The following is a 17,113-nucleotide window of genomic DNA, read 5'->3' as shown; positions in this document are numbered from 1 at the left end:
AACTGAGGGGGGGAGCCTGTCAACATGTCCATAAGCACTTGCGGGCAGGGAGTCTGAGAGGGACATTTTCTCTTGAGACACAGCCCTCTTGGAGAGCAACCCATGACTGCCCAGAGAGGCAATAAGCACTGAGGCAAAGGGCTCCCTCAGGCTGGGAACAGCATCTCAGATCCAGCTGGGAAGGGGGCAAAAGGGTTAAAACACAGGAGACAGATGCCTGAGGAATCAGCCCCCAACCCTTCCCAGGAACCATGTGGAGGAAAACAGTCAGCCAGCCATCTGACAGCAGTGTCTTACAAAGACCAAAAAAAAACAAAAAAAAAAAGCCTTCTTTATTGAGAGCAGCACATAAAAACCCAACAAAACCCAACCCTTCTTGGCTGCGGTACCCTCCGCTCAAGCAAACAAACTAACCCACTCTAGGCTGCATTCCAGTAACAGAAATACTATGGTAGGGACGAGTCAGCACTCTGGAAGAGGAAGAGGGAGAGGGGGGCGCTGCCCAGAGTCCTTGTACAAAAAAAGGCACAGGGTAGTTGGGAAAGGTAGTGAGCTCCTTCATATGCCAGGCACTTTGTGTTCCTGCTGGCTGGCCTGTACCTGTGGGGCGTGGGGGAGGCAGGCATGCCTAGCACAGAGGGATGGAGAGAGAGAGGCCGGGCCAGGCCGGCAAATATGCACATGGCGAGCGGGGACGGAGAGCCTGGTGCTGGAGCCCAGCTCTCGCCGGGTGAGGGGGAGCTGCACTCCATCCACACCAGCAGCCCAAGGGCACCGGGCTGGGCAGGCAGAGAGCAAGAGGCAGCAAGGACTGTCTTTTAGGAACCGTGGAGGAGACGGGTGGGGGGACTGGGGTACACTGGCTTGTGCTTTGAGTCCAGCAGCTGCTGGTGCCGAGCTGCTCGCTGGCGCATTGGGGTTGGGCTCAGCAAGGGGCCGCAGGAGTGCCAGGGGCTCCCCAGGCACCTACAGACCCCTGTCCACCCCGCTGCGTCCTTCCCCAGCAAGGGCTGGGATGCTCAGGCTTTGCTGTCAGCTGGGCTGTCCCCGAGGACGGTGGCGAGCTCACTGAAGGAGGGTCGATCCTTGGGGCTGGGGGCCCAGCAGCGCTGCATCAGCTTGGCAAGGCGGGAAGGGCAGCCCTCGGGGTGCGGGAGCTTCGTTTTTCCTGACTGCAGACCTGGCATGAAAGCAAAGTCCAAAGGGCCGTTGGGAAGAGGTGTGATTCCTCTCCACGGGGTGCAAGGAGGGCAGCATCTCTCCACAAGGGCTGCAACAGCCTCCCCAGCCAGACCGGCACCGTATCAAGAGAGGGGACATCACACACCCCAGCTGGCCCCCTCTACCACAAGAAAAGGAAGTAGGCTACAATGCCAGGGACAGCACAAGGTACTCCACATACCTGCTAGGACCTCATCGTCTGCCAGTGGGGTGTAGGGCATCTCCCCATACATGAAGACCTCCCACATGAGCACCCCAAAGGACCACACATCTGACTTAGTGGAGAACTCGTCCTCCAGCACAGCTTCAGGTGGCATCCAGCGCAGCGGGATCCAGGCCTGGCGGAAGTGGTAGTACTCGCTGCAGGCAGGACAGGCAGGCAATGAGACTGGTGCCATCCCATCCCCTCCCATTCCCCTGCCAGGTTCCCAGCTGACCTGTTGTACACGTCCTTGCTGAGGCTCAGGGATGAGACCTTGACCTGCCGCTGGGCACTGACCAGGCAGTTCCTGGCTGCCAAGTCCCGGTGCACGAACCTGCTGTTGGAGAGATGCTCCATGCCCAGGGCCACCTGTGTGCAGAGAGACACCTGACCCCAGAGAGATGTCAGCACTGGCTGCCCTTCTCAGGGTCCCCAGCCCCACAGCACTTCCAAAGCTGCACTATCACCTTATGTTTGGTAGTGAGGGGCTGCGGCTTCAGAGACTCATCTTTGCTCTTCGAGATCCTCAGGAACTGCTTCAGGTCCCCCTGGGAGACAGACAGCAACTCAGAGGCAGCACCTCTCCACGCTGCCAGCTGCATCGGTCCCTGCAGTGCCCAGATGTGGCAGGCCCACTGGGAGCCCCACGGATCCACATCTCCTGGGCCATAGTCCCCCTGCCTGTCCTCCTGGTCCCTGCCCTGTAGGGCAAGCCAGTATCTCACTTCTGGGCCTCAACTGTCTAAGATGAGGGCAAGCAGGCCTGATGTTTCCGGGAGTTTTTTCATGCCCCATATTGATTTCTCTCCCATGAACTCCAGGCTCCCCATAGTAGCCCTTAGCATTCACAGCCATTCTGCAGCATGGCATCCCACAGCTTAATTTATTCAGCTGAGTCCTGGACATAAACCAGAAATCAGGAGGATGTGGAAGAGGACGAAGTCACCTCCAGGTCTTGCAGGAGACCCCCATTCCCCTTGAGACTCCTCCACACATTGGGAACAGTGGTAAGCTCAGCCTGGTCTCCCTACACCTTGCTTGCCCTGTGCTGCCAGCCTGGACCATGTCACACTTCCAGGCCCCATGCCCATTGTCCACCCCTCCTCCTCTTCATTGCAGGCACTGCTGGCAGGGCCCTTACCAAGTCCACATACTCCAGGACCATGTAGTGCGGCTCTGCCTCGCGACATAGCCCCAGCAGCCGCACCACGTTGGAGTGGTTCAGCTTGCCAAACATCTCTGCCTCTCGCCGGAAGTCCAGCTGCAGCTGCTCATCCCTCGTCTGCAGGCTCTTCACCAGGACCAGTGCTTCACCCTCGCCATCCTCTGCACCTTTTGCCTTGGCCAGGAACACTTCACCGAACTCCCCCCTGCCTGGAAGTGTAGAGCAGCACGTGGGAAGACAGCATACATTAGGACAACATATGTATTTGACAGCCCAGTGGCTGCAGGGCCCTCTGTACCCCAGCACATCCAGTTTTCTGGCTAGGACATGCTGGGGTTTCAGCCACAGGTTTCCTGCTGGAGCGGGGTCAGGGCCAGGGTGGCCCAGCATACCCAAAGTTGTGATTGTCTGCAGGTTTGAACGCGGAAAGTGCATCTTGTCAGCAGCACTGTGCCGCTTGCTGGCCCCAGAGCTGCTGCCCAGGTTGGTCAAGGCCACTTCTTCCTGGATCTCTGCTGTCATCTGCCCATTCTGCAGCAAAGCACCACCTGCAAGGGAAGCAGAAATGGCTTCACCATCCTGCCAGGCTGTGCAGAGAATGTCATGCTGGGGATCAGTCCCTTCTGAGGCTGACACTCCAAGCACCCACAACTGACTCCAAGCACCCCAGCTTGATGTCTAGCTCCAGGGAACAGAGTGGCCTCCACAGTTGTTCCCTCTGGGCTCACGTCCGGCCCCATCTCTGGCAGCCCTGCAGCCACCCTTGAAATCAGATGCTGAGCAATGGCTTTGGTACTAGAGCCAACCAGCCCCATCTGGCCTTGTCCATCCCATGCCACTCAGTCATCCCAAAGGAGTGGCTACATCCAAACTACCATTGACAAAACTCCGCAGAACAGCAGCAGGAGATTGGATGTGTGAGGCAGAGATAAAGCAGAGAGGACCCTGCTCACTATAACCACAGTCTCTTGATGCCCAAGAGACTCTCAAGTCTATCTGGCATCGGCTGCTGCAGCCTGACGCCCCTGCTCCTGCTCACTTCCCAGCAATGCTCATGTCCTTGGTAATCTTGAACCTGTCAGACCAAATCAGCCTGGAGTTTCCTTTACTGCCTGGATTAAAGCAGTGCTAGGAAGCACTGCCCTCACAATCAACCCCAGCAAGTTTTCTGCTCAGGAACTCCACTAGAAATTTCCCTGGCACAAACAGAAGTCAGTGAACAGGACAAAACATTATTACCTTAAGAAAGTAGAGAACCCTGCATTTTACAGGCAGCTTGTAGGGGAAAGACTGTATAGATAGCTGTATAGACAGCAAACCTTGATTTTGAATACATTTACTGCTTGGATCAGACTGGGCACTAGGAAGTGGTACTTTCCATAAGCTGAAGGCAGGAGTTTGAATGTAAAGCAGGGCATGGCACTGAGCTAAGGCGGCTGACACATGTGCAGCATCACCCTGCATTACTGTGCACACTCCATTTCAGCTAGTCCAGGAGCAAGCATTAAGGAAACACCTAGCCATGCAAAAGGATTTAATCACAAAATTAAGACTTGACCCAACATGAGGTAACTCCAGCAGGAATCCTGCTGCCCATAATTTCCATCAAGGGGTATTGTACAACAGCATGCGTACACGCATGCTTACAATGCATGCGTACAAGAGAGGTACCAGCCCACCAGCACATCCTGAGCAGGTCTGGCCATGACGACAGGGACCGTGGCTTTGTCACAGGTAGGCCTGGAGCTGTGAAGACTGAGATATGTTGACTTAAGAGCCATCACTACTGACAGCTGTCCTTGCTATTTGCAGAAGACCATAGCGAAAAAACACCATCTACCCTATAAATCAAAGCTTGATGCTACTTACACCCTCCTTGTTTTTATGCTAATTATTAGCAGGACTGTTTGACCCTGTGCTGTCTGCACTCATGACTGATAGTGTCTCAAGACTACAAGCTTCAAGCGAAGAGGATAATACAAGATGACCGCTGCAACTGTGCCAAGAAAATACCGAAGCTGCAGAGTGAGTACGCTGCCACTGAGAGACAGCAGCAGCAGGCAGCAACAACAGACACTTTTGAGAACAGACATCCCCATGTTTCACAGAGCTTTGACAAGACAGTAAATAACACAGGGACCGCAAAAATGAATGGGAAGGTTAATTTATGTATCCAGCAGTCCAGAGGGGAACAAAGTGTAGAGGAGCTGCCTGCTTTGCCCACCTGCCCGTAACACCTGAGCATCCAGCTCATGTGCTGCCCCGGAGAAATTAGCACACACCAACACAGAAATCAAATGCTTCCCTCGGTCCCCACAGCCATTAACCTCCCCAAATGCTATGTCTGTGTTCACCCAAAAAAAGCAGCACAGTCAGACAGAGGGACACTGAGAAGCAAGCATCCTTGTTACAGAGGATGTGGCACACCAAGGACGTGACCTTGGAAGATGACTGACTTGTTAGGAGTGCATTGATCCATAGGAAATCCATAGGAAAGATCCACTGCAAATCCACAGGAAGGTCAAATCTGTCTGGATCCTGAGGGCATTGGAAAAGTCAGCTGGTGGCCAGCCAGGGAGTACTTGTAGGTGCTGAGATACTTCATGTCACCCAGCTAAAGAGGGACCACGTCAAAAGGAGAAAAAGAGCCAAATCTTTGAAGACCATGGTGAAGGGGGCGACTCCACTGGAACTGACAGCAAACACAAACCACTTCTCCACAGAGGCTATGGAAGTACCAAAAAGGAGTGTAGTCATCTGGGCAGCTGGGTCTGCTTGTAGCAGTGAGGATGCATCTCTCTGACAGCTAAACTGGTTCCAAATGAAGGGGATAAGAAGAGGCAAACTCTGGCAGAATAAAAAGAAAAATATAATAAAGATAGGCCAAAATAAAAATCTGAGACCACCTCAAGAAAGATTAAAACAAATCCTTTCCCAGGAAGAGGTTGCTGGCCAGATCCTGTTGGCACAGGTGAGCTGCCTGCGACTTGCCCACAGGAAGAGCTCACAGCGGTGACAGCAGCAGAGGACAAAGCTGCAGAGATGCTCCTGCATCCCTGCTCCTAGGAGGTTCCCCACAGCCAGACTTCTCTTCTGGAGGTTTGGCTCTGTTCAAAGTACCAATACAAGAGGAAAAACAGCAGACAAACCCAGCGGTGATGTCTTGCCAGGACCTCACAGCAACCCCCACACTATCAGGACATGGCTATAAGCTGGAGAACCGGGTGGGAGGGAAGCACTATGTCTGTGTTTACAGTGGTGTGTGGGGAGATCCACAGAATTATAAGGGCAGCAAACTCAACTGCACCCCATCACTTACAAGTCCTTGCTGGTATCAGTGATGCAAGGACAATCATGATGTCAGGAGAAAGAGCTGAAACAGCTTTTGGAAATTAAAATGATGCCCCAGAGATCTCTTGGGTTCACTGAAGGAGTCATGTAGCTTATGCACAGTGGGGACCTAGTTTAGTCTATTTGCAGGGATTTTGCAGGGTCTCATGGAAACAGCTGTTAAAAAGCAGATCAGCTGCCACAGGACAGGAGAGAACATCCTCCAATGGACACACAGAAGGTAGGAACCAGTGTAGCACAACATGCTGCCAACATGGAAGGGGCGCTGCTGGCAGCTGTTTGCCAAAGCCGCCAACTTAGCTAGCAGGGAAGGTACAGGCCAGCTGTGGCCAGCTGCAGAGTGACACTGAGCACTGGGAGGCGCAGCCAGAGATACAACATGAGGCCTGGGGAAAGCAACCCTGAGCTGCCTGCTCTCTCTCCAGAGCAAGCTCTCTGGACAGGGAACTGAAGACAGTGGCACAGCTGGGAACAGGACACAGCACAGCCGTGTCACTCTGCAAAGCTGGGTGCACCAAGTCCTGTCTGGGGCTCCCCATCTCAGAAAGGCAACAGTGCAACCAGAAGAGGCACTCGCAGGAACAGTAAGACATACAGAAGAGCTGTGTGTTCCAGTGCAGAGCTGATAGGTGACAAGCTTGAAAAGCAAAGAGATGGTTTTTAGATAACCTGTTACGCTCCAGAAGTCCTTGTTGGAGGATGCTGTAGATGCTCAAAGTTTATATGGGTTTCAGAGATAACAGGGTGAGTTCACAGCAGAGTTCAGGCCTGTTCAGTGAAAAGTCTTCCCTCCAGCACCAGGAGCTGCTGAACTGTGATTTGAACAGGCTGGCAGAGTACCACTATTTCATTACATTGCAATAGGGATACCCCCCTCCCCTTGGCAAAGGGTGTATGTGATGCCACGTACGGGTGCTGGAAAGCAGGAGCGATACATAACTCAGCAGAGATGGCCACGACATGGGGCTGGGATACAGGTTTCACACTAACTTGCCTGTTTCTCACATGGCAGCAGGTCTCTGCCACCAGCCGTAGCCAAAAGCAAGAGACTCCAAGGGTAAGGAGGAGCCCCCTGTTCCCTGGGAGCTCCCTGCCCCTCAGCCCCTCCAGCCCAGGGGTAAGGGGCCAGCAGTGAAGCCCCCACCCCCAGGGGTGCCAGCCTCACCATTCAAGCACTCCATTTCGGGCTCCTCGCCCTCTGGGTGCTTCTTCAGCCTCTTGGCTTTTCTCCGCTTCTTACAGTAGAACATCAGCCCCAGCACGATAATAATGTAGGCAACAGCTGCCCCCACCGAAAGCCCAATGGTCTGGATCATCTTGTAGGGTGTGTGGCTGCCAGGTCCCTCATCCTCTTCCGCTGACGGCTTGTCTGTGGGGCAGAGAGCACCGAACCCATGAGGGTGCGGAGGGATTTCCAAAATCCTGCTCAGGAATGTGCTGGAGGAATGAGAAAAGCCCCCCCGCTGCTGTGGCCACCTCCTCATCAAGCCACAAAATGCTGGACACAGCCCACAGCACACTGCGTGTGTGCATCCCCGACAGGGATGCTGCTGCGACTCCCTAGCAGGCATGACCTGACATGCAGGCCCCCCCACCAGTGGGGCCAGAAGCAGGGCCTAGAGTTGCTGGGGATACCAGGAGGCCAGGTCCCGACACTGGGCACCTCCCTTACCTACGACGTATAGGAAGGCCTCGCGGTGCTTGATGTTGCAGCTGTTGCCGGCGATACAGGTGTATTTTCCAGAGTCCTCGGTGGTGACGTCGTAAATCACCAGGGAGCCATTGGGCATGATCTGAATCCTGCCAACCACACAGAGCCCTTTGCAAGCACCAGAGGGCAGAGGCAGGCTTGGGGCACCCGCAGCCCCATCTCCCCAGGATGCCTCAGCCTCAGCCCAATGTCCCCAGTGCAATGATCTTGAATCTCAGGCTGTGCAACGCTCAAGAACAAATGGTTGCAGCTCAACTGCAGCTTGGCAGGCTGTGGCAGAAAGGGTAACCCTGGGGCCAGGAGAGTCCAGGCCCCGGGACACGAAGACAACTGACTGTGTGCCCCCCAAGCTGGGAACCCGAGACCACACCATCGGCACCTGCATGCTGGGTAGGCATGGGGAGCGCCATGCTGCGCCACATTTCAGTTTGGAATGGAGGCTGCGTACCTGGGCAGGAGCTTGCCAGGGTCCAAAATCTTGTCCTTCCCTTTCCACTGGATGTGCGGCACAGGGTCCCCCTCTGCCTGGCACTGGAACATGGCTGTGTGCCCCTGGTACACTGTTGTGGGCTCTGGCTCTAGCTTGAAGGTGACGTAAACTGAAGGCAGAGAGGCCAACATGAACGCTGTCAGCTCCTGGGAATGGTGCTGAGCTCCCACAAGGGAGCAGGGCCAGCACTGGCACAGTGGCACATGCCCTCTCAGGCTGTATGCAAAGCACTGACAAACCAGACACTCAAGTGCCACGGGGCAGAGCTCGGGGTCAGGCCAGACATTCCTCTCTCTGCAGGGGCATGTCAGTTGGGTGCCACCCAGGCAAACCCACTGCAAGACCAGCACAGCAGGAAACCCACCTGCCTGCCATAGAGCCCTCACCTGCTACCACGAGCTGCACGGTGGCACGGATCTCGCCCTGCGGGCTGTTGGAGGCAATGCACGTGTAGTTCCCCGAGTCGCTCCTGCTCACCTTGTGGAAGGACAAGATGCCGGCATTGTGGCTGACGTGGGATGGCAGGCTGCTCCCATCTGCAGGATGCAAGAAGAGGGATGCAGCAGTCATGCATGAAGCACTGTGCCACATGGCGGCTTCCCAGGCAGCCGCAGCACCGCCGCTTCGCCCATGTTGGAGGTGGGCCAATGCAAAGTTCATGGGGCCTCAGGTCAGAAACAGACATATTGCATCCAAGTCCCCCTTACCTGTTTTAGTCCACTGGATGGTGGGTTTTTCCCGGCCAGTGGCTGAGCAGGACACTGTAACCTCCTTATCAAACTCCATGCACTGCAGCGGCTGGGGTGGCGGGGTGAACTTCAGCTTCTCTGCAAGAGACAGATGTGCCGTTAGGCCCCCCCAGCCACAGGAGGCACCGGAGCTGGGGGTATCATGGCTGCACCCTGCCAGGCAAGAGCTCCCACAAGGGGAGGATGTAGAGTGCTTGTCAGCATACCTAGCACGTGCACCCGTGCGTATCCCTCGATGCTGCCTGCTGGTGTGCTGCTCACACACTTGTACATGGTCCCATCATATACCTCCACGTTGTTGATGCGCAGTGTCCCATTCTCAGAGATCTCAAACCGTGAGTCCTGCCCAGAGGGAGGGAGGGAGCAGGGCAGAAATGACACTGTCACCAGCCCTGGGCTCAGACCTTGCTTGTAGCACTCCTGACGCTCCACACACCCACACCATGCCTCAGATAGACACAGCCCTGCTGAGACCCACACGGAGAACTGAAACAAGCTGCAGTGACATCTCTCTGAGGGACATCTCTCTTGTCACTGCCCCAAAAGCACAGGGCTGGCTGCGAGCCAAGTGGCTAGAGACAGACAGTTGTGCACCTGTACACCAGTAGGATGGAGATGGTGCCAGGAACATGGCCAGAGTGGGGGTCACAGGGATGCTGGGCTTAGGAGCAAGGTGAGAAACAGCAGCAGCAGAGGAAGGAATTGAACAGGTGCCTGGCAGAAGTGCCCATGAGCAGCAGGGGCTTGCCCCATCACCTCACCTCAGAGATGGAGACGCCGTTGCGGTACCAGGTGACGGTGGGTTTCAGGGAGGCCTTGCTGAGGCAGTGCAGGTATCCTGGTTTGCTCTCCTCCAGCTGGCTGTCCTTGGGCATCTCCACCCACTTGGGTACCGCTGGGCATAGAGGCAAGGGGTTACGCAGGGCCGCTCATCACCCCTTGGCCAGCACCAGCGCAGACCAGACAGGCAGTGTGCAGCCAGCCATGGGGCCCTGCAGCCCAACCATGAGAGATGTGCCTCTCTGTATCAGTGAGGTGATGCGCCATCCCGCCCTAGCTCACCCCAACCGCCTATCCAGCCCCTTTCTCTGCTCCCAGCCCTTCTTGGAAAGCTGCCTACTAGCCACAGTGATGCTCAGCTCCTGTTTCTTCTCTCCAGCCTTGTTGGCAGCATGGCACGTGTAGGTCCCCGCGTCTGTCTCGGTAATACTGGTGAAAACAAGCTGTTCTGCCTCTTGGTACACCCTGCCAGCAGTGGGAACTCGCTCCTGGTTCCTCTCCCACCAGACTTGGGGTGTGGGTATGCCTCGCGGGGCAGTGCAGGCCACGCGGTGCCCCTGGTTCGCCGTCAACACCTTCGGGGAGAAGGGTGCCATTTCTTCGATCTCTGAGAGGAGCAATAGACAGCAGGGCTCAAACAGGGCAGGAACGCGTAGCCAACCCACCAGCACCATCACCCCCATGGGAGGCACCAGCCAAGGGAGAGAGCGCACAAGCTATGTTTGCTCCCCTCATCCAGGCAGCAAGGATGAGCCGTTTCACAGATAAACCAAGCAGTTCTCCATGTACTGACCCATCGCTATACTATCACATACCTCCAGAGTGACACTGCAACTCTGGGACCCACTGCCCACCCTGCCACCAGCCCCAGGACCTCACCTGCTAGCCGCAGAGTCGCCTTCAGCACAAGAGCTTTCCCCCTCTGCCCACGGCCAACGCACTTATAGACGCCGGTGCTGCGAGCCCTCACTTGGGTGATCAGCAGGGAGCCGTTAGCGAACACGGTGGTCCTGGGCACGTGGGGAGAGGCAGGGCTCAGTGGGCATCTCTGCAGGACACGGGCCAGAGCCACAGCCCCATGATGTCCTACATGAGCCCATGGAACCAAGAGGGAGACTTTGTGCTGAGTCAAAGCTTCCCAGTGCGGGGAGAGCAGCATACATAAACAAGGAGATGGTGGGACACATGCTTCATGGAGTAAATGAGCTAACAGAAGTCTCTCTCGGAGAAGAGCTGGCTCCCACCAAAAGATGTATCACCAAACTGGGCCAGCTCTGAAAGCTGGCACAGCCAGGAAAGGGGGTAGGGGGCACAAGGTGGCGCCCAGGAGCTGCCAGGCCACTGGCCATCTGGCATCCAGATAGCACCACTTGCCTTGCACAGTCTGGCTGAGGGACATCCCAGGCTCCAGGATCACCGTCCATGGGCAGCCTGGGCTGGCAGATGTCCCCAGCTCTGGGCATTGCCCCATGTGTAGGTGTCTGGGGCTCAGAAACATTTCTGGCTCTGGGGATCACCATGTACTGGTATCTGGAGGTGCAAGACAGCCATGAGCCCAGTGATTGCTGTGCAGATGTTGGGGGCTGGGAGGTGTCCCTCAGTCTGGGGATCACCACCTGTGGGCATCTGGTACTGGGACACGTCCCTGACTCTGGGAATTGTCTTAAGTGGGTGCCTGGGGCTTGAGTTGTCCCTGGCTCCACAAAATCACCACACGCAGACATCTGGGGCTGGGAGACATCCCCAACTCTGGGGATCATCATGTGTGGGCATCTAGGACTGACAGCCCCACAGACTCATTTGAGGACAAACTGCTTGCTGAGTCCTGTGCAGATAAAGGCCATGCACAAGTACCAAGGCCTTGCTAAAACCAAGCCAGCCAAGCTGAGAAACCAATCCCAGTGGCCAGCCTGATGTTGAATGCTTGCCCTCAGGCAGGGCCAGGGTTTGGCCTCTCTCTGTTGCTTCTGGAACACGGTGCCCCCTCTCCTCCCAGCCCTGCCCACATCACCAGGGTCCCTATTACTTGGATCTGTTGGTGATGGGGCTGTCTTCAAAGAGCCACTCCTGAGTGGGAGGGGGCACGGCTGCAAACTGGCAGTCAAACATGGCCTCTTCGTTCTTGGTCACGATGAGGTCCTGTGGGACGATCACCGCTTGAGGAAAGCTCTCGTCTGCAACAGCAAAGACCACAGGAGGGTGAGAAGAGCAGAGCAGCCTGTCGTGTCCCATCACCAGTGCTCTGGGGGAACCTCAAAAAAGAGCTGGGCGCACCCTGCGAGCACACTGCGGGCCTGAAGGAGGCAGACATGCCAGCACAGCTGTAATTATGCAGCCAGAGCCCAGGACTGCATGCAGTAGCTGCTCTGGGGAAAGCCCCTTCTGCTTCCAGCAAGGCCCTGAGTACCCTGGGCTCCTAGCAAACAGATCAAACCTGTCAATGGACTGCAAATTCCCTTGTCCAATTCCAAGTACCTCTCTAAGGTCAACATCTCCTGCCCTCCCTGGGCCTTGCCTCCAAAGGCCACCCGGGCGTCTCACCCACGCGGCACCATGGTGGCACTGGTATTAGCAAAACCAGCAGCACCTACAGCCTCCAGGGTCCAAACCTTGTTGAAGGAGGGAGGACCCTGGTGCTCCAGAACCAGAGATGACAGCATAGAACTGCTCCAGAAAGATGCAGAGGCAAATTAACACCTGTAGACAGGGTAGGATTCAAACCTGGCCAGGTGTGTCAGGCCTGTCTCTGGCCAGAGGCTTCGCACAGAGAAAGTCACACCAGCCTGACACTTCCCCTGCAGCCTGGCTCCCACCCTGCAGCAGAGGGGAGGCTGTTAGCAGAGCAGTAAAACAGCCGAGCCCCCAGCCCTGAGCAGCCAGGACACAACTCACCAATGATATTCAGCGTGAAGTTGTTCTGGCTGCAGATGAAGCCAACAGCACTGCGGGCACAGCAGTAGTAGAGACCGTTGTCGTCGGGGCTGGCACTCTGCAGGGTCAGCGTTCGCTCCTTGTTGCTGACAGAATAGGTGCTGCGGCCATCGGGGAGGGGGGTACCATCCCGAAACCACTGCCATGTGGGGCTGCAAGACAGGGACGAGAGGGTGACCGGGTGCAGGGCACCCACAGGGCTCCCCAGAGAGCACGTGTAAAGAGGAGACAGCCCAGAGATGGCCCATTTCCCTGGCTCTCCATCCCCACTGCTGGCCCCGACACAGACATGAAGCCATGAGACATGCAGCCAAGTGGACGGGACATGACTGGAAAGCAACGGAGAGTGACCGCAGCACACCAAGCAGCTCAGTGACTGGACTGTGACAGCCCGTCCTTACTGTGCTCCTCGCTACGCGGCTCTGAGGAAGCCATTTGCCTTCTCCCCCGGTGCTCAGTCACAGGCTCAATCCTGCCTTTCGCCTTCCCTAGACTCTACTGAATCCTCACAGGAGAGAGGAAAGAGAGACAGAGAGAGGGGAAGAGCACGCAGCGAAGGTGCAGGGGGACCCCTGGCAGGGTCCACTCCTTGGAAGGCAACCCTTACCGCGGGTGGCCGTCGATGTGACACCGCAGCACCACTGTGGAGGAGGGCTGGATCTCAGCTACGCTGGCCGGCTGCTTCAGCACCACGCTTCCTGTCTCAATCCCTGTGGGATCAAAGAATATCAACACAGCTAGCTCTCCAAACCTACAGAGCCCAGGTGGATGCTGATTCAGTAATAACCAGAGCAGGCAGCATGGGCACAAGCATGCTTAGACACATAAGCCCTCAAGCCAGCATGGAGTAAAGGGACACCCACCCTGCAAATGTCCCACTTTGCCCTGTGTAGCTGTTCTCTGAGGGATAAGAGGGGCTCTGAAAGGATCTGCAGGGCTCAGGACACACTTGGTGCAGTAACATCCCCATTTCATATATACAAATGGGGAAGGAGGCAGGAGAAAGCATCTCTGACAGCCTTGGGGACATCAGAAGATACAAGCGGCTTAGAGGGCATGAAGGACATGGTAGCTGAAGAGGAATCCTACTTGCACAGTTCATGACGTCTGATCCCTTTCTGACCACCACCCCCACATGCTTTAGCAGGCAGCCTGACAAAGCTGTTTCCAGTCTCAGGCCCTCTCAAGAGAGTGCTTTGCCCTGTCCACGGTAGGCAGCAGCAGGCTGCGGCATGTGCCTGGCTGCCATCGCCTCACACTCACACTTGATATTGAAAGATGCATTGGCTGTACGGGCCTCCTCCCCAGTGAGCAAGTTCCTTGCTACACACTGGAAGTCCCCGGCATCCCGGTGCCGATCGACAGCAGCAAACTGGAGGTTGCTGCCTTCCTTGAAGCGCTGCTCCGTGTCCTGAACGGGGAGCCCATTCTGCAGCCATTCAAACTCCACATCCGCTGGCTTCTCCACCTCGCAGCGGAGGATGGCGCTGCGGCCGTGCAGGGCGTCCTGGGAGTACGGCTCCTTGGTGAAAAGGATCATTGCCCGCGTCCCCACAGCTACAAGACAGAAAAAGGAGGGCACGTTTAGAGCACGGGGATGGGGAGAAGGGAGTAGGTTAGCATGCGCTGCTCTCAAGGGTCTCCAGACAGCCAAAACTGCTGTGTTAGGAGAAACGTACCCCAAAGCACATCTGCCAAAAACAATCCCCGATGGAGATGTTTAGACAGATCTGTACTCAGATTCCAGCACAGCCGCTTTAAGGCTGTCTCTCCAGCAATCACTGGGACAAGGCTGCCTGAGCTTGCCACAAGCCAAGAAGAGCCCTATGCTCCCTGGGGCCAGGGGTGTTAGGAGGGAGCTCCTGCGACCCTCTGCTGAGTGCTGCACTTCCAGCGTGAACAGAGAGGTGTCTCGCAGTGTATGAGCCAGGAAGTCAGTCACCAAAGCGCTGGAGAGCAAGCAGCTTCCTGGGCAGTTCAGATGTTTCTTTGAGCTCCTCTTGTCCTGTTTTCTGGGATGCGTCCTAAGTGCCAGCCATGCATCAAGATTGCCCCAGATCAGAAACACCCATAGACTGTTTCTAGGCTTTCCTCAAAGCTTCTCTCCTTGGGATCATGTCTCCGTCTCACCTCCACATCCTCAGAAATTACCCAGAAAAAAACTGGTCTGGAACAAGGATTGCCCATGGGAATAAACACAGCAGCTGCTGGAGCACAGCACAAGAGGATGCAGCAGTGACACCCCAAGCTTGTGCTGGGGACTCAGCCCACTTGCAAGTAGGAGCAGAGACAAGAAATTGCGATGGTTTACCCCAGGGTCTGATAGCGGCCGTGGGGTGGCTCTGGAGTGCTGGAAGCATCTCTCTGTAGTGGTGGAAAAGCCGAAGAATCCTCCTCCACACACTAATCCCCATCCAAGAGCTCAGGGTTCCAGGGACAGAGCTGCCAGTGCTTCCCTAGGCATTGTCTGACATGGCTGCCGAGGGACAGTGCTAGCGTATTCCAAAATCTGACTGCTGCCTGGCCGCAGTCAGCCATGCAGGCGCTCTGCTCCAGTTACCAGCTGGCCACAGAAAGGAAAGCTGACAAAGGGCAATTCAGCACACGCCGATTGCTGTTGAACTCTGTTCCCAGCACCATGCTCTGCAGGAAAAGGGGCCAAGCCAGGCAGATTTCGAGTATCTTAGAAGCAATCTCTCATGAAGGCAAACAAGAAAGTGGTCAAAACGGTGCGTTCCCACCACTGCAAGAAAAATGGCTTCAGAAAGTGGTTGCCTGGATGAGTTACATGAACAGGATCCAAGCTCAGATAAAGAGCAGTTCCTCTTTGGAGGCTCAGCCACATCCTCCTGCCTGGTGTTTGTATAAAAGCCTGCTAAAGGGGCACAATTTGACAGGACAGCTCAGTCACCCAGCGCTAAGGGTAAGCGATCCTATTCTGAAGGAGATGTTCTGAAGGGGGCATCTAGATCATCACATTCCAGAAAGCCTCAAGAGCTCTTTCCATGCTGGAAAGCCTTTGGAGCCTGCCACATAGTGCGAGCACCAAGCAAACACTCTCCCACCGGCAGCCGCTCATGGGCACCCCAGCGCCAGCCACACATTTCCAGCACAGCTATCCTGAGCTCTCCCGCTCACAGTGACAGTGAGGCGTAGACACAGGTGCTCATCCAGCACTGCTGCTCCCCAGGATGAGGCTCCAGGCTCCCAGCTCCAAGCACATGTCAGCCAGGAGCAGGGCCTGCATCTGCTAACACCCTTTCCCCATAGTCCAGACAGAGAGAGTAACAAAGTCCTCCCATTGCGAAAACCACAGAAGCCTCTTCCCAAAGACACTTGGGCAGAGGAGACAGTAGTCCAGAGCCCAGAGGTCTTTCCTGCCTGCAGCCTTTGCAAGATGGGACTGTGGGTTCAATTCTAATTTTCAGCCACCCCAAAGAAGTCACCGGGAAGGGGGCAGCAAGGAATTGGGAGGTCACAGGAACAGCAGCGCACAACGACATACCACAGAGTCTAGGACATGGACCTTGTTGCAGCCTGGCTTTCTACCTTCAGCACTCAGTTGTGCCACTGACCTTGGTGTGCAGGCAACATCACCAGGGGACTGTCCCCAGACAGGTTAAGTCCCACAGCTCCTGGGTGGACATCACTTGTCAACTGCACTCTCAGCATTTAAGGCCACCAGGAGCAGCCACAGACTGACCCCTGTGGCCTGAATGACAGAGCTGCAGACAGCGCCCGAAGTCTTATCTCCTGGGTCTCGTATTGAGCTAAGCCCCATCAGCATAGTGTGCTCCAAGGGTTAGCATGTCCAGTGAAGTTTCCTTCGTCAGCTACCGTGCACCTCCCCAAAAGGTAGGAACTATCCATCAGTCTTGTGACAGTTGTCTCGTGAACACCACAAGATGAACACATGCCCCAAGGCAACACAATGTGTGGGAACATGTATTCTTACATAGGTACACACATCTAGTTTCCTGCACGTCAGATCCGTCTCACCAAGAACACTCAGCAGTGTAGCAACCACCTGACCCCACGCAAACACAGCTATGTGCTCAATAGCACAACAGCTCCAGAGTATCAGAAGCTGAGCTCCTGCCAAAACAGGCTGCCGGGACAGACAGACAGGAGCAAAGGGGAACAGGACAGTCAAATCCACTCAGGTTTGAACCTACAGGAGCTAGGTCTGTCCTTTTCCACAGATATGCTTCAGGGCACCAAGGCACATGTCCATCAAACCATACCTGTATGGTACAAAACACGTGCAAAGCAGCAGTGCGCGTTAGGAGAGCTCATGAAGGAGATGGATCAGTTCTCTTGGGGTCTCAGCATCCCAAAACCTTTCACAGTCTACTAGTCATGCTAGTGCTGGAGTTAGTGATGAGGTACCTCTCTCTGAAGATGTAGGCCATTAGGGTATTAAGATATTTTAGATTAGGCGTGCTTCTAGCATTAAATTGTCCCCATTAGCTGTATAACACTAAACAGCAGCAGAACTGCTTTCACCCCATCA

The 17,113-nt window shown here is 55.5% G+C and overlaps 1 protein-coding gene across 1 annotated transcript in view; it reads right to left on the bottom strand.

The window, feature by feature from the left end:
* Positions 1-311: 311 nt before the first annotated feature.
* The window catches only part of PTK7 (protein tyrosine kinase 7 (inactive)), a 38,949-nt gene continuing 22,147 nt past the window's right edge, over positions 312-17,113 (bottom strand). The window contains exons 2-20 of the mRNA XM_076334867.1: positions 13,864-14,157; positions 13,208-13,310; positions 12,562-12,752; positions 11,696-11,843; positions 10,549-10,679; positions 10,010-10,276; positions 9,651-9,784; positions 9,096-9,231; positions 8,848-8,967; positions 8,527-8,676; positions 8,099-8,249; positions 7,612-7,739; positions 7,105-7,308; positions 2,981-3,136; positions 2,565-2,797; positions 1,891-1,971; positions 1,659-1,810; positions 1,403-1,581; positions 312-1,180 (exon numbers count right to left, since the gene is read on the bottom strand). Coding sequence (XP_076190982.1) covers positions 1,020-1,180; positions 1,403-1,581; positions 1,659-1,810; positions 1,891-1,971; positions 2,565-2,797; positions 2,981-3,136; positions 7,105-7,308; positions 7,612-7,739; positions 8,099-8,249; positions 8,527-8,676; positions 8,848-8,967; positions 9,096-9,231; positions 9,651-9,784; positions 10,010-10,276; positions 10,549-10,679; positions 11,696-11,843; positions 12,562-12,752; positions 13,208-13,310; positions 13,864-14,157 — 3,119 coding nt within the window. The 3' untranslated portion in view covers positions 312-1,019. The remainder of the gene's footprint in view (positions 1,181-1,402; positions 1,582-1,658; positions 1,811-1,890; positions 1,972-2,564; positions 2,798-2,980; positions 3,137-7,104; positions 7,309-7,611; positions 7,740-8,098; positions 8,250-8,526; positions 8,677-8,847; positions 8,968-9,095; positions 9,232-9,650; positions 9,785-10,009; positions 10,277-10,548; positions 10,680-11,695; positions 11,844-12,561; positions 12,753-13,207; positions 13,311-13,863; positions 14,158-17,113) is intronic.

The sequence above is a fragment of the Aptenodytes patagonicus genome, chromosome 3 (assembly GCF_965638725.1).
Source record: "Aptenodytes patagonicus chromosome 3, bAptPat1.pri.cur, whole genome shotgun sequence".
Taxonomy (NCBI): Eukaryota; Metazoa; Chordata; class Aves; order Sphenisciformes; family Spheniscidae; genus Aptenodytes; species Aptenodytes patagonicus.
Note: the sequence above shows the minus strand (reverse complement) of the source record. Positions and strands in the feature narration are given on the sequence as shown.